The sequence below is a fragment of the Diabrotica virgifera genome, chromosome 7 (assembly GCF_917563875.1).
Source record: "Diabrotica virgifera virgifera chromosome 7, PGI_DIABVI_V3a".
Lineage (NCBI taxonomy): Eukaryota > Metazoa > Arthropoda > Insecta > Coleoptera > Chrysomelidae > Diabrotica > Diabrotica virgifera.
The window spans coordinates 147837173-147854229 of record NC_065449.1 but is presented as its reverse complement, the minus strand read 5'-3'; the positions used below and the strand labels follow the sequence as shown (position 1 = coordinate 147854229).

At 32.4% G+C, this 17057-nt stretch overlaps 1 protein-coding gene across 4 annotated transcripts in view; it reads left to right on the top strand.

The window, feature by feature from the left end:
- Positions 1-17057, top strand: part of LOC114335387 (dmX-like protein 2) — a 257436-nt gene that overhangs the window by 219604 nt on the left and 20775 nt on the right. For 2 of the 4 annotated variants that reach the window (XM_050656400.1, XM_050656401.1), the window contains 2 exons: positions 1108-1191; positions 11928-11988. In XM_050656400.1, coding sequence (XP_050512357.1) covers positions 1108-1191; positions 11928-11988 — 145 coding nt within the window. The remainder of the gene's footprint in view (positions 1-1107; positions 1192-11927; positions 11989-17057) is intronic. The other 2 variants (XM_050656403.1, XM_050656402.1) reach the window with 1 other exon arrangement.

Below are 17057 nucleotides of genomic sequence, written 5' to 3'. Positions count from 1 at the left end.
GCCTCATGACCACGTTTTCAGCATTTGAAACCACTGTGCGACTGGACTAATATTCTTTTTACCGATGAGTAAAGATTTGCACTTTGTGGATCCGACAGACACTTTGCACTCTCGGATCTATGTACAAAGTGCAGTTCTGAACTCATCCATAAAAAGAATATTAGCCTAGTCGTTAATATCCCAATCGACATGTCCGGGTGCAAAACTTAAACATGCCATACGATGTGCCCTCGTTGACAGTGGAGCAGCAGCAGGCATTCTGGTTCTGATTCCAAATTCCCTTAATCTGTTTCTAACCGAATTGGCACTTATCCGAACATTATGGGCTGTGGAAATATCAATTCCCAGTTGTCTAGCTGTCACCTGGTGTGTACACGAAAGTCTGCAGATGTAAATAACGTTCATCTGCGGTGTTCGTGCACCTGGAACGTCCTGAAACTAGTCTCCTTATGTATCATCCACTTTCTCTATACCTTAGAAGCTCTTAATACGCTCGATTGGTGGATTCTCATAACATCAGCAAGATATTGCTGCGGTCGTCAATCTCTCATTAAACCTACAATTTGGGCTGCTTGTTCTGAGGTTATACTACTCATTTTTTGTAACAACGGACCTCCTCATTGAAAACTCAGTTAGACCTAGTGCACGGATCAAATTCTTGAACACAAATGTTCAAAATAAATATTCTCCACTAACCACGTTTTATTTAATGTTTATTTTTTCGGCAAAACACGCTTCGTTTGTAGACATTTAAAGGATACTACAGACGAGTATTGATAACATTCTCCTAAAAAATAAAAATAATTTTTTAACTTTTTTTCTCTTTAAAAAATTTTGCGATACTTTTTGTGATTAGTGTATAATATTTTTTTCTAAGATTCTTGGTACGTACTTTTTATTCAAAAAGCATAGAATAAGTTTTATTTTATTATACATGTCGACTTATAAAAGTTTTAAGAATTTTGGGAATGTATACCAAGAGCATGCAACACATGGTTTTTTAACTTAAAAATATTGTTTTAAGATCATTTTTTGTCTTATTGCTCCAGTTGCATTAGAAAATGTACAGAAATATCTATCTAACAGAGGTAATATATGTATGTGTAGATGAAGGGATTAACCTTTCCGGGTTGTCATGACGCCAATTTTGTCCACCTCGTTCTGCTTCGATCAGCTCACATGCTTCGACCGGTGTGTCTTCTAACACTCTGCTCTTTTCTTTTAGAGCTTTTTAATGTTTATTTAGTTTATGTGGCTTGTTGATGTCTTACATATGTAGATTACTTGATGTATATAAAAAATCGTTTAACATAGCTTCCAAAAGTACAAATTTTTGGAACCCTTTTTAAATAAAACCATAAATAGAAAGTATATCATAATATTTAGCGTTTTGGCAATTGTTGTTATGTCCATCTAGCCTAATTTTTCAGGAGAGCATTTTGAAAGTTTGAATCATGATTTGCCAACCCAATAACGAAAAGTAATTAAAATAAGAAATCAAGTAACATATCAAGTTTTGTCCTACCTAATAAGTAAAAAGCGGACATATTGTACAGTGTGTCCACGGATGTGGTGCCCAAGACGAAAAACTTTTTTATTTTCAATTTTCTCAATTATTTATCGGACTAAGCTTCAGTTACTAAGCTTCATTGTAGCTTAGAAACACTAGATTATTGTTACGATTTCGAACTTCGTGCAAAAATTTATAGGAATTTACATAAAATTGGCTACAAAATTAAGCAGGTTTTGAAGAACTTTAATTTCATTTCGTTTTATGGGGTTTTAGAACGAGCAAAACTTTTTATCAGGAATGACATTTTTCACTAAAATTGAAAATAAAAAAGTTTTTCCTCTTGGGCATCACATCCGTGGACACACTGTATATTGTCATTCTCATTTTTAAGGGTTTTACCTTCATCATAGACATACCAAACGCTACCAACTTGAAGAATTGTTACTAAATAACATATCAAGCAAATAATCTCATTTTGGCAAAAATCAGACATATAAAGTTTTACCATACTACTACAGAATATTGGGTGGAAAGCACTTATGAAATAAAATTATTTCTGTCCTTGTTTTAAAAAATTCTAAAAAACGCCGAGACCTGTAGATTTTTATATACCGGGTGGTGAATCGTCAAACGGGCCATAGGAAAATCAATGGGAAATTCTAAATTGTTGAATTCCTGCTTCCCTAATTATTTTACATCATATCTCCATGTTTTTATATATCATTTGATCTCCATGATTGTTCATCTGTCCATTTTCTGACTGACTGTGTATCCGGACAAAAACGGTTAAGTTTTCAGGAAATTGTAAACCTAATGACGGCGAACGTCTGAATACTTGCACGGCACTTAAAGAAGAAGAATAATAAACCATATGTAACTAATTAGGTACAAATATGAGAGATGTTAAAAATGATTTTTATATTAGTTCAGAGAAATAAGGAAAAAAAATATCCTGTTGATGACACAACCCCCTCCAGGCCTAAACCAAATCCACATCCATTTTTTGAGTAGTATGGACATCTATAATAATAACCTATACGCTCTGAGCTTCGCTGGTATCGCTCCTAGCGGATTACTAATGCAACTTTCACCGGTAATTTTTAAATGTATTATTTAATTGTTATCGCTTAATATTTAAAACGCAAAAAGTAATTAAATTGTAATCGATTTTTTAAAGATTTTGCTAATCATTTTAACGTTCTATTAATGAAATATAAATTTCTTACTTCGGATACTTTCACAATTATCGTGTAGATGGCAATTAGATTAATTTATACTTACATATTACGAAATATTAAAAAAACTTCTTCTTCTTCTTCTTCTTTTATATAGGCAGTACTGCCTGTTTTTCTTCAACGGTGCCTTTCATTCTGCCCCTAAGTTGTCATTCCATCTTTTCCTTGGGCGTCCTATACTTCTCCTGCCTAACGGTGACTTGTCCCTGGCTATTCTTACTATCCTTGATTCAGACATCCTGCTTATGTGCTCATTCCACTCTTCTTTTCTGTTCTTTCAAAAAAACTTAAATTCAGTATTTAAAACGTAAGTACATATATTTAAGGTAAAAATATACACCACAGCTTTGACCAACTAATATTATTTCCTATTAATGTTTTTAATGTCAATGTTTTAAATTAATCACTTTGGCATTTATGTCAAATTTCCAGTAAAAGCTTACAGACTTGTTACTACTGGTGCTCGCGAATTTTTAATTATCCCCTCTACCTACGGGCTCATAGCGTATATGTTTCCTGCAGCCGATTTTGATGATATACATAGTTATAAACAAATGAAGATCAAAAAACGGTAAATTTTCGCTTTTTTCATCTATTACCAAAAAGTTAAGCATTTTAAACTTTTAGAGTAAGAAACTTATAAATCGTATAAAAAACTTTAATATGGCATTCGCTGAATATTTCTATTCTTATTGGTTGCTTAGAAAATTGCAAAATAAATCATAAATTTTGAGTTTTTATAAATATTCATAACTTATGTAAAAATTAACTTAGAACCTTCTTATTACACGGAATGCTGAGACTTCTGGTGCTTAAATTATACTCTAAATTTCAAAGACTTTGAATAGTTTATGAAAGAAGAAGATTTACACTATTAATTTAATTTAAAAAAATGACAAAAAATAATTCTAAATATTGCAAAATTATGATTCACTATTTAAATGGGAAATAAGCCACAATTAAATTGAAAAAAATAATTTTATTAACGTTTCGACGCCCAAATCAAATTTTTTTCAATTTAATTGTGGCTTATTTCCCATTTAAATAGCGAATCATAAAAATGCTACAAGGAAATAGCTTCAGAACAACATTGCAAAATTATTTTGCAAGAACATGTGAATTAAAAAAGGGGGCTAACTTTGTCCCTAATTGTCCTAGGACAATTGTTTTTCTTTCTAAATGTATAAAAATTCAGTCTTTCTAAATATGAAAAAATAATTTTTCTATGGGTAACGGTTAAAAAGTTATTTCTAATGATTTATAAGTAAGCAAATAGTCGACATGTTTTTGCAAAATAATTTTACACTGTTTAAAATTACTTTTTTTCTTTTTTTCTTAATTAAGTTAATAGTATAAATTGTGTTCTTCTTTCATAAACTGTCCGAAGTATTACTGTAACCTCATAATTTTCTGACTTATAGTGTTGCAAAAAAAATGAATTTGGGATAAACAAATTAAATAACTTTTAAACTATTTGACCAATTGCTTTGAAATTTAAAATATAATTTAAGCACAAGAAGTCTCAGCATTCCGTGTAATAAGAAGGTTCTAACTTAATTTTTACATAAGTTATGAACATTTATAAAATCTCAAAATGTATGACTTATCTTGCAATTTTCTAAGCAACAAATAATGATAGATATATTCAGCGAACGCCATATTGAAAATTTTTATATGATTTATGAGTTTCTTATTCTTAAATTTGTTTAGAATGCTTCACTTTTTAGTAATAGACGAAAAAAGCGCAAATTTACCGTTTTTTGATCTTCATTTGTTTATAACTATGTATATCATTAAAATCGGCTGCAGGAAACATAGGTTATTAATATGTCCATACTACTCAAAAAATTTGGTTTCGGCCTGGAGGGGGATGTGTCACGATAAAAATCTTATTTCTCTGGACTATATGCCTTTTTTCGTTAAAGAGCTTGATTTAAACAATGCAAGATTAAATTTGCACTAATCAGTGTGAACGGTCAACAAATAGAAAGAGTAAAAACATACACCCACCTTTGTACGAACGTCAATGAAAATTTGGACCATTCCCTGAAAATTGTAGGATAGAGAAAGCAAGATCTGCATCTGCAAATGGTTAAGCTATTCAAATGTCATAATTTATCAATACCCATAAAAATCAGATCACTACGACGTTATATCTGTCCTATATTGTACGGAGTTTAGTAGTGGACTCTCACAGACGCCACCTATACCCCATTCCACGAATATACGTCTGTTTTGGATTATCGCGACAACGAATATTTTACTGTGCAAAATATGAAGAACGAAAGTAAATTGCAAATTATATTGTTGTTTATTGGTGTAATTATTAGAGCAAAATACTTTCGTACTTCTTATGTTGCACACTAAAATATTCGTTGTCGCGATAATCCAAAACAGACGTATATTCGTGGAATACACCATACAAGAAAATTGAGGCTTTCGAAATGTGCCTTTATCGTCGAATCTTGAAGATATCTTATACCGACCATGTTACTAAATCACGACACGTATTATTAAAAATACAAAAAGAAAAAGAGCTGTTAATCACAATAAAAACAGCAAAAATCAAATACCTCGGTCACAAATGAGGAACAGCGAAATATATGGATTACTGCAACTAATTTTACAGAGAAAAGTTAAAGAAAAACGAGGACCAGAAGGGCGAAGAATTTTCTGGCTGCGAAATCTACGTACGTGGTTCAACACAACAACCACAAATATTTTCAGAGCAACAGTATGCAAAGTGCAGATTGCCATAATGGTTGATAGCATCCGAAACGGATAGGTATTACAAGAAGAATACGTTAAAGTAGTTAACAGCCGGGAAACGTCAAGTTTTATTTGTGACGTCAATTTGTTAGGAAATAGGAACTTTATGAAATATTCATTCATGAAGCTTTAGTTGCTACTGTCTATTGTGTTGTGTGTTGTTTTTTTCTGTAAATGGTGTAAATTTGTAAATTATTACTTAACCGATTTTTTATAAACAGTAGTCAAAGAATACAAAACTGTAATAATAGTCTATTCCACCGTTTAACATAAAGAATCTCATTACTATAAGATATACAGTGCTTTTCAGATACCTTGAATTTCAACCTTGAATAACTTTTGAACCACTGATTTTTAGGAAAAACGCAAAAACACGTCTAATAATATTTGAAAGGGAAGACAATATGCCATATTTAAGCTTGATGGGAAAGACACCCTTTCACCCCCCGTACTATCCCTTAATTTTTTTAAACTACTTCTCACTTTTTTATTTTATATTTGGATTCTCCTTTTTGTGCAAATTTCAAAAATGAATTCGGTTTGAAGTGATTAGTTTATTTATTTTTTAATAACATCCAATGTTTATTGCAATCTGTCTCATCACAAACAATAAGCAATATGCATAATTATTGTAAAATAACATAGTGGGAAGCTGCCCAGTGGCGAGCACCCTGTAAAACAGCGGTTCTCAATCTGTAGTACATGTGCCACTGGTGGTACATATCATCATTTGCGGTGGTACACAACACACAAAAAAAATTAAAATAGTAGTACTTCGTAAGTCTTAATAATATAATCTAAAAATATAGCTGGTACCAAAAATAATAAAAAGAACTGTCGGTGGTACATGACTCAAACAGTTTGAGAACCGCTGCTGTAAAACATATAAAATTATAATATTAAAATACAACATAACAGTTACTTGGAATATAGTAGATAACATTTAGTATAGTAGACAGCACAGGCAATAAATATAATTATTAGAAGTCTAAAAACAAGAATAAAAATACGAAAAAAGTTTAAAAAACCACTGAAACTAACACTTGATTATTTCACCTCACTATGACACTGCAATCTGTTTCTCCAGATGTACTAGAGGTCCAAAGGGTCAGGTCTTTTTAGTCTTCTTTCATGTGAGATGTTGAGCAGGGCCGTGACGAGCGGATTTGGATGGCAAGATAGTCTGGTATTATACGTAGAGTTTACAGCAGATATTGCTTCGCTAACAGTTGGTAGCTGTAGGTCGTGGTGTAACCTGTGGTTCGTAACATACCAAGGAGCATTGCAGATCTGGCGCAATACTTTTGATTGAAATCGTTGAAGTTTTTGAATGTTGGTGTTACTTGCTGTTCCCCATATTTGTGCTGCATATAGCCATACCGGTTTAAAAATACATTTATAATTCAGAAGTTTGTTCTCCAGGCTGAGATTTAATTTTCGACTCATGTACCAATATTTTTTGCTGTAGATTAAGCTGAGTTGAAGACATTTTTTCCAAATGTGGGTGCCCAAATTAAGTTTATTATCCAAATGAATTCCGAGGTATTTTACGACTGTATTGACTGGTAGTGGAGAGTTATTTATAGGACACGACACCTTTTTTAGAGTAAATGTTATCTGTGTTGATTTTAAACTGTTGAATTGGACTCGCCACAGTTTAAGCCAGCTCTCTAGTTTAAGCAGATGATTTTGTAATACCTCGGATGCTTCCGTTGCTATAGAATTTGAAGCCATGATAACTGTGTCATCCGCATATCGCTGGTACCTATGATTAATGTGATTCCTAATACATTTCCAGTGAAAAGAATAACTCTTTGATAAGTGTTGGCGATACAATTTTTTTGTATATGCGTGTCCGCGAAGATTATAACTCCCAAAATATTCATAACGAAACGATTTAGTTCATAATAGGTGTCGACGAAAACAATTATTTCTGAGAACTTTTTAGTAATTATAATTCTCGTGGACCCACAAACAGAAATGATGTTTTTTGCTGATACTCCTCAAAAAATAAATTTTTTCGTTAACACTTTATTAGGGATTATAATTTTCACAATCATATACTTAATCGAAAATAATATTTTTCGCGGCGTTCATTGAAAGTTCTATTCTTAACGGCATTTTTCGGAGTTATACTTTTCGTAGGCGGCGGCGATATGTAGCAATTGTATCATTGGTGGTTGGGAGATCTGATGTGTATATTAAGTAGAGTGTTGGTCCTAATATGCTTCCTTGTGGAACTCCAGAACATATTGGAAACAGGTTGGTAATTTCCCCACCTCTTTTGACTTGAAAAAATATATCTGTCAGATAGGATCTTAATAGAGAACTTATGGGATAATGAAATATGGATTTAATTTTGGAGATAAGACCTACATGCCAAACTTTGTCGAATGCCTGTGAAATATCGAGAAATTCAGCTGTGCAGTAATTTTTGTGTTCGAGCGAATTTCTGATAGTTTTTACCACTCTATGAATTGGCTCGATGGGATTAGTTTATGAGACAGATAATTTTTCTTTCAGCAAAATAGTATCGCTCTCACCTTAATTGACTATAACAAAATAGATTGTATCATAATAAATATTTAGCCGTACAATTTGTAGTACCTTCAAAAAGTTTTTCAAGGTACTACAAATAGTACGGTTAACTATTTAAAAAGTTTAAAGTATGCTACAACCCATTTTGTTACAGTCAATTAAGGTGAGATACATACTATCTTGTTAAAAGGAAACTTATCTATCTCATAAACTAATCACTTCAAGTCGAATGTATTACATTTTTGAAATTAGCACAAAAAGGAGAATCTAAATATAAAATAAAAAAGGGGAAGTAACTTTTATAAAAGTAAGGGATGATACGGGGGTGAGGGGGTGCCTTTCCAACAGGCCACAGGTACCATATGGTATAATGTCACCCCCTTCAAATAATATTCTAAAATTCAGTGGTTCAAATGTTATTTAAGGTGGATATTTTTATCTGAAAAGCACTGTATATTACTTATAGCCCATTAAAGCTTTGATTTAGACACTACTTCGTACTTTCGTTGTTTTATTTCATTTAGTATTTAGTGCATACATATATTATTATTTGAGCATCTTGAATATTATTTTCCTCACTAACACTAGCACGTGTTCGTCAGTAGGATATAGAAAGCACTAGACAGTTTCAAATGGCTCGTGTGATTAAATACAATATTCCGAATAATAATTTGACCATATCTCTTATATTAAGTTGTTACAGTACTTGTAGATATTGCATGTATCTGATTTTAATTTTTACAATGATTGAAAAGGGAATTGCATGATAGATACCTACTCGTAGATAGAAATAATAAAATTGAATTATAACGGTTACTGTGCTAAACTACTTATACATTAATTATGAGTAAGGCTGCACCTTCATTGGATCCGTATTTCTCCGATCCGACGTCGGATTGAAAACAAACTCAAGGCATTGAAGCGTAGTGCGTAGTATTAAAGCGTAAATCGTCCGATATCGGATCGGGCTTCCCACTGCAGTGTAGGTACTATGCTTTAGTACCTTGATTTTGTTTTCAATCCGACGTCGGATCTGATCGGATCGGAGAAATACGGATCCAATGTAGGTGCTCACTTATCAGTTAAGGTCGCGGCAGATTATCATGCACGAATCGTTTCCAGCACGTAGCGTAGCTTACGAAAAACCTGATTTTACAAAGAGGTTTCTGGTACGATACGTTCCGGACACTGTGAATTGTTCATATATAAAACCATTAAAATCAATATTTTTCGGAAACTAAACGCTACGTGCTGGAAACGATTCGTGCATGATAATCTGTCGCAACCTTTAGTGTTAAAGTCTATTAAAACTTGTTTAAATGTTGAGGTAACTGGAGTTATATTCAATTTGAACGGATTTTTTTGGTTGTGTAGTTGAAGGACTACTTTGTTAATTATTTCTATCTTCTACTTCTTCTTCCTCTTTATAAGCAATTTTGCTTGTTCATTGGCGGATTGATACCTCTATGGAAGGCTGTCATTCCATCTTTTGCGCGGTCGGCCGATACTTCTACCGATTTGTGATTTATCTCTTGCTATTTTTAACACACGTGTCTCCCCATTCTACTTATGTGGTTATTCCATTCTTTTTTTTTCTCTTAGTGTCCATTAGTTTACACACTGTACGTTATATTGCCTTCTAATGTCTTCCCTCCTCTTTCGATCTCTCAGCATATTTCCTGTAATTCTTCTCAGTACTCTCATCTCTGCCGTTTCCAGTAGTCTTGCGGTTGTATCGGGTCTTGTTTCTAATGCATATGTCATTATTGGTCTTACACTGGTTTTATAATTCTTGACTTCATCTCAGTGTTAATATGTCGATTTCGCCATATAATGTTATTAAGACATCCTGCCAGTCTATTGACTTTTTGTACTTGATTTCTCACTTCTTTGTCCAGGTCTCCGTAGCTTGACAACGTAATTTCAAGGTATTTTATTTCCATTACTTGTTCAATACCGATACCATCAATTTATATTTTACATCTGATTGGTTCTTTATTGATAACGGTTGTTTTAGTTTTCTGAGATGAACTTTTCATATTGAACTATTTTAATCTGATGTTAAATGTGTGGACTAATCTTTGCAGACTATCTTCATCTCGGGCTGTCAGTATGGCGTCGTCTGCGTAACAGAGTATTTTTACTTCTTTTATTCCCATTCTGTATCCTCTTCCTTTGTTGACGCTGTTGATAATTTCATCCATGTTTAAATTGAAAAGCTTAGGACTTAATGAGTCTCCGTATCTTATTCCGCTACCTATGCCTATAGGTTATATAAGTTGTCCATCTATTCTGACTTCCATTTTATTGATTTGGTAGATGTTTTCAATAGTTTTTATGATATCTAGGTGGACGTCTCTATCATACAGTAGATGGATTACATCTTTGAGTCTTACTCTGTGAAATGATTTCTTCAAGTCAATCAGACGTAGAAATTCTGGTCTATATCAATTATATAGAGTGTCCCAAAAGTAGTGGAACGGTCGAATATTTCGCGAACTAAACATCGGATCGAAAAACTGAAAAATACATGTTCAATCATTTTCAAAAATCTATCCAATGACACCAAACACCAATCCCCACTACACCCCCTGGAGGTGGGGTGGGGGGTAACTTTAAAATCTTAAATGGAAATCCCCAGTTTTTCTTGCAAATTTGGATTCGTTACGTAAAAGTAGGCAACTTTTATTCAAGACGTTTTTTCGAACTGTGGATAGATGGCGCTATAACTGGGAAAAACGATTTATCCTGATACCATAGGTAAATTATAGAAACGGTCTAATATCTCACGAAATACATTTCCAAATGAGAAACCAAAAAACAGATTTTTAATCTTTTTTGAAAACTTATCGAATAACACCAAACATGATCCTCCAACCCACCCCCTGGATGTGGGGTGGGGGTAACTTTAAAATCTTAAATGGCAACCCCCACTTTTTATTGCAGATTCGGATTCGTCATAAAAAATTAAGCAACATTTATTCGAAACATTTTTTAAAATTTCTGGTAGATGGCGCTAATAAATCGAATTTTTCCAATTAAGGCGCCATCTATTAACAATTCTAAGAAATGTTTCGAATAAATGTTACTTAATTTTTCATGACGGATCCGAATCTGTAATAAAAAGTGGGGGTTGCTATTTAAGATTTTAAAGTTACCCCCCACCCCACATTCAGGGGGTGGGTTGGATGGTCATGTTTGGTGTTATTCGATAGGTTTTCGAAAAAGATTAAAAATCTCTTTTTTAGTTTCTCATTTGGAAGTGTATTTCGTGAGATATTAGACCGTTTCTATAATTTACCTATGGTATCAGGATAAATCGTTTTTCCCAATTATAGCGCCATCTACCCACAGTTCGAAAAAATGTCTTGAATAAAAGTTGCTTACTTTTATGTAACAAATTAAAATCTGCAAGAAAAACTGGGGGTTTCCATTTGAGATTTTAAAGTTACCACCCACCCCACCTCCAGGGGGTGTAGTGGGGGTTGGTGTTTGGTATCATTGGATAGATTTTTAAAAATTATTGAACACGTATTTTTCAGTTTTTCGATCCGATGTTTAGTTCGCGAAATATTCGACCGTTCCACTACTTTTGGGACACCCTGTATATCAATATAGTCAATCATTATGCATGATAACGTCATTTTATTTGTTTGTTGAAACAGTTTTTATTCTGAAATTTAAGTTTTAACTATAAAACATAATAATTGGTTTGGTTTGATATATGTAGTTTAATCGTTCAAAATTCATTAACAAACTTAAAATTCAGAGCTTACTGTTTTTTTATCAACGCAATAATATTTTAAGGAATATACGTTTATTAACTTATCACTAATAGTTAAATATTCTTTACTTCAATTTATTTTTACTAGGTTCTCAAACACAAAATCGATGGTATCAAAAGAATCACAGCGCATCCATTGTTACCTTTATGTAAGTATTTCTGAACATAATTTATTACTAATTACCAAGTCAATAATGAAACTACCCCATATGATATTTGTAAATCTTAGAAGACCTATGACAATATTCCAGTCAGTTAAACGTTCTGATTGAATCCATAGTTAATATTCTCATCAATATTACAATAGTTAAAGTCATCTAACAAATATATACGATCATAACTTCTTAAGTATGATGAATATATCATTTAACCCGTGTTAATGGCACGTAAGTAGTCAAACGAAATTATTTCTGTCAACACAGGAGCTGAGGTTGGAAATATTAAAGCGGAGCTGAAAGAGTTTTGTCCAGGAATAGAATGAAACAGAATTTTTTTGTTAAAACTGAATATGTGTAAGAGCCCATAAACATAAAATTTATTTAATAAAAAACGGATGTACAGTGGATGGACAGATGGATAACTAGCGAAATCTTATGAATAAGAGAAGAATCCATAAAGGAAAAAATGAACAAGAATATAAAGATATCCAACGAATAATCCGCACAAAAATCAGAAATGCGAAAGAAGAATACTACAAACAAAAATGTGGGGAAATTAAAGAGTTGCAAGTAAAACACTACAGCTTTAACGTACATAAGAAAGTCAAAAAACTCGTTGGCATTAGTAGAAAAAAAGTTTGATGATATTATACGATAGCAATGGAAAAATAGTCACAGACACTTATACTTATACAAATACTCTTTGAAAGAATTCTTCGAAAATGAGAGAAGACAAACTAACCTTAAAACTTAACAGGAGAATTGGGACCAGACATAACGAAACCTGGACTAATACCAAATGAATGGCTGGTATCAACATTTGTAACCCTTCCAAAAATAGTAATGGCAAGAGTTGCTCTGACTATCGTACAATAAGTTTGATTAGACACGCTGAAAATCCTGCTAAAAGTGATTCGTAATAGAATATGCAGGAAACTAGATTAGACCAGGGCGCATCTGTAACAATATTAGTACATTTGCATTTGAATGTTGAGAGGTGACTCATATTTTTTTGTAGAAATTGCTTGAAAATAACTCATATAATAATATTTGAGTTATCGTCCCACTTAAAAAGGTCCGGAACTAATAATATTTGAGTTATCGTCCCACTTAAAAAGGTCCGGAACATTGTTTAAATAATCAAAGTGTCAAAAAATGAAGGAAAAATTCGATATTTTTCTTGGTTTTTTGATTATAACTTTAAAAGTGTTCATTTCCCAGAAAAGTTGCACTGACATAAAAGTTGCGTATTTAAATTTCCTACAATATGGGATTAGTTAAGAATTTTAAAAATTGTCACCCTTGTGGCAAAATAGCAATAATTGCGAAAAAACCATAGAAAAACAAGTATTCGCATTTTAGGTTTTTCAACTATTTATTCTATACTTAGGACCTTTATATATTTTACCCAGAAAAACTTTATGAAACAATAAAACAATGCTGTAAATTTCATTAAGATCGGTTTAACCGATTTTGCAATCCAGCTTTCGCAAAAAAATTCATTTTTTAAAAATGTGCAGGACTGAAAATAAAGCAGACAGCAATTTGAATTTTCTTTTACATATATAAGAATACTGTACCTTTCATTTGCAATTTGCAAAATTAAAATCGGTTAACTGCCACGACGCACAGTGGTCCAAAAACCCGAAAAGATGGCCAAAATATGAAAGCGTTTTTTGATTTGCATGAAATTAGACATCCAAGGGTTTTTGAGGTCGCTAATTACGAATCCGAAATCTAAATTGCAAAAAACAAAATGGCGGATGTAATATGGCCGGTTTATATATTTTAAATATATGTCATACCGTCGAAATTTAATCTCCGTGGGTTTTTGAGGTTGCTGATTACGAATCCGAAATCGAAATTTCAAAAAACAGAATGGCGGATGCAATCCGCCAATTTTTTATTACAACGTTAAATTTGATTATTAATCATATGAAAGTCACAACTAATTCTTACTTTATTTTCCAACAATATTTTACCTGACCCTTTTATCTACGATTTTACCCTACGATACTGAAATAACTAAAGATCTACAGTCATTACAACTACCTGCATGCTGCGACATGATCTCTTTATTCTGCGTTGATAACGATTCATATTGAAACTCATAGCACAGAGCGCCTGAACAAAAAATTCTCGCAAAACCAAAGGGGCAGAAGTGGCAGCCAATTTTTTTTAATCTTAAAGAGAGAAATATAAGCTAAAAGATGGTTGTAGTAACATCTTGGAATTCGATGGAATATATAACTATTTGACTATCTGAAAATTTAATTTTTTCAAAATAGTCCTGTCGCCAGGGGGGGTACAACGGCCTCGTTAATTCAGATGGACTTACCCAAGTTTTTTTTATGTATTTTGACCCGTAGAACCTGAATTTTTTGGGTAACAGTTGATCCGGATGTCGATAAGATTGTTATAGACCAAGAACTTGAGGAATCAAATAACAGCGATTTTTGGCAAAACAAAACAATATTTTGTATTTTTTGGGTCATTTTAAGCAAAAAATATTTCTACAAGTTTTTTAGTAGGATGCATAGTTTTCGAGATAAACGCGGTTGAACTTTCAAAAAATCGAAAAACTGCAATTTTTAAACCCGAATAACTTTTGATTAAAAAATAAAATAGCAATTCTGCTTAGCGCCTTTGAAAGGTCAAGTCAAATTATGTCGGTTTTGATTATTTGCATTGCTAAAAATTTATTGTGTTATTGTTAAACAAAGCTACAAACAACTAGTGCGTGAGTGATGTTTCTATGATTTCTCATTTAAAATCGAACGAGTAGGTAGAATAGGTACTAGTGCAATCAAGACTATTTCTACGTTACATGCGTTAAAACGCATGTAAAAGCACGGGAAACCCTACGTGTTTATAGCTTTGTTAAACAATAAAAAAATAAATTTTTACCAACGCAAATAATCAAAACCGATATAATTTGACTTAAACTTTCAAATGCGGTAAGCAGACTTGCTATTTTATTTTTTAATCAAAAGTTATTCGGGTTCAAAAATTGCAATTTTTCGATTTTTTTAAAGTTCAACCGCGTTTATCTCGAAAACTGTGCATCCTACGAAAAAACTTGTAGAAATATTTTTTACTTAAAATGGCCCAAAAAATACAAAATATTGTTTTGTTTTGCCAAAAATCGCTGTTATTTGATTCCTCAAGTTCTTGGTCTATAACAATCTTATCGACATCCGGATCAACTGTTACCCAAAAAATTCGTGTTCTACGGGTCAAAATACATAAAAAAAACTTGAGTAAGTCCATCTGAATTAACGAGGCCGTTGTACCCCCCCTGGCGACAGGACTAAAATATATACTTTCTTATTACAGTGGAACCTCGATTATCCGTCTCTCCATTAACCGTCACCTCTGTTAACCGTCAGGGTACATACAGAAGTTGTATTGACTACATAAGCAAACATTTTAATGCAAGAAAATTTAAAAAAAAAGTTAATTTGATTTGTGATGAGGAAACAAACGACTATCCATTGCTGACAGATAAAGAAATCGTTTAAATGGCAACAAAGGCGGATCAAACAGATTCAGAAACTGACACAGACTTGGAATTTGACTGTAGCCATGTTGATGAACCTATTGTAACTGACAAAGATTTGCGTAAATAATCTAGAGAAGCTGCATCGCATATGCAATAATTCATCAAGTGGTATTCTCAAAAAAAAAAAGAAGCCAATAAAGTACCATGATCTTATGCCGATTAAGAAATTCAGCGGTTGCAAAATGTGAAGCAACAGTAAAACAAACAAAGATTTCAGCATATTTTAAATTGATTCGATTGTAATACGAACACAAATCCCTCTTATATTGCCAAACAAACCATACAAATGAAATTTGAGTTGTACTGTGAATTTTTAATTTTTTTAAATGTTCTGTTAACCGTCTTTTCGATTATCCGTCATACCCTTGGTCCGGTGCCCTGACGGATAATCGAGGTTCTACTGTACTTAACTTCAACTCAAAATCTACTAAATGTAACACATATACAAATATTTTTGTATTATCGGCTTTTATTAAGGATGGCTGCACGAATATCATCCATTTTGCAGAATTGAATTTGCGCACTTCGTTTTCGAGATACACGCATAAGACTGTGCGTATAAAATATTCATTATTCTTAACTGCGCTTCTGTTCCGTACGAAGGTCAACTTTGAACTGAACTGGAAATTCAGATATAGGAGATATGGCTCTAGGGTTGCCAACATGGAATAGGGAATTAAATTCTCTTTTAGAAAATGTAATAATATTCTCGAAAGGTTGAATTTTTTTTACTTTTGGCCAGCTTTTCGGGATTTTGGACCACTGTGCGACGCCAGGAATTTTTTTAAATAAACATTAATTTTTGGTGCTACGCGCAGGACAGAGGATACATTTGCTCTGATTGGGCATTTCAATGACCTTTGATAATGATTGATAAATTTTAATTTTTAGTACATTTTGATATAAATAAATAAATTTGTTTATTGCAAAATAAAAACATATACTCTATCCTTTGAAATAACACTTTTTTTAGCAAAAACTTTCTTTGTTCATATATTTTAACTTAGAGAATGAAAATTTAATATTTTTAAACTAATGCAATTGTTTAAACAATATTTCACAAACAATAATCAAATTAGTTTGATATTTGTGGAATTAAAATATTAAAATACAACAAAATATAGAGTAAGAAAATAATATATTAAATAAAGATTGGAAGAAATTTTGGTGGAAATCAACTTGTAAATCAAATACCGCTGTCCTGCTCGTAGCACCAAAAATTAATGTTTATTTAAAAAAAAAATCTGATGCCGTGGTAGTTAACCGATTTTAGTTTTGCAAATTGCAAATGAAAGGTACGGTATTCTTCTATATGTAAAAAAATTTCAACTTGCTATCTGCTTTATTTTCAGTCCTGCAACATTTTGAAAAAGTGAACTTTTTTCCCAAAGCTGGATTGCAAAATCTATTGAACCGATCTAAACGAAATTTACAGTATTGTTTTAATATGTCATAAAGTTTTTCTGGGTAAAATATAAAGGTCCTAAGTATAGAATAA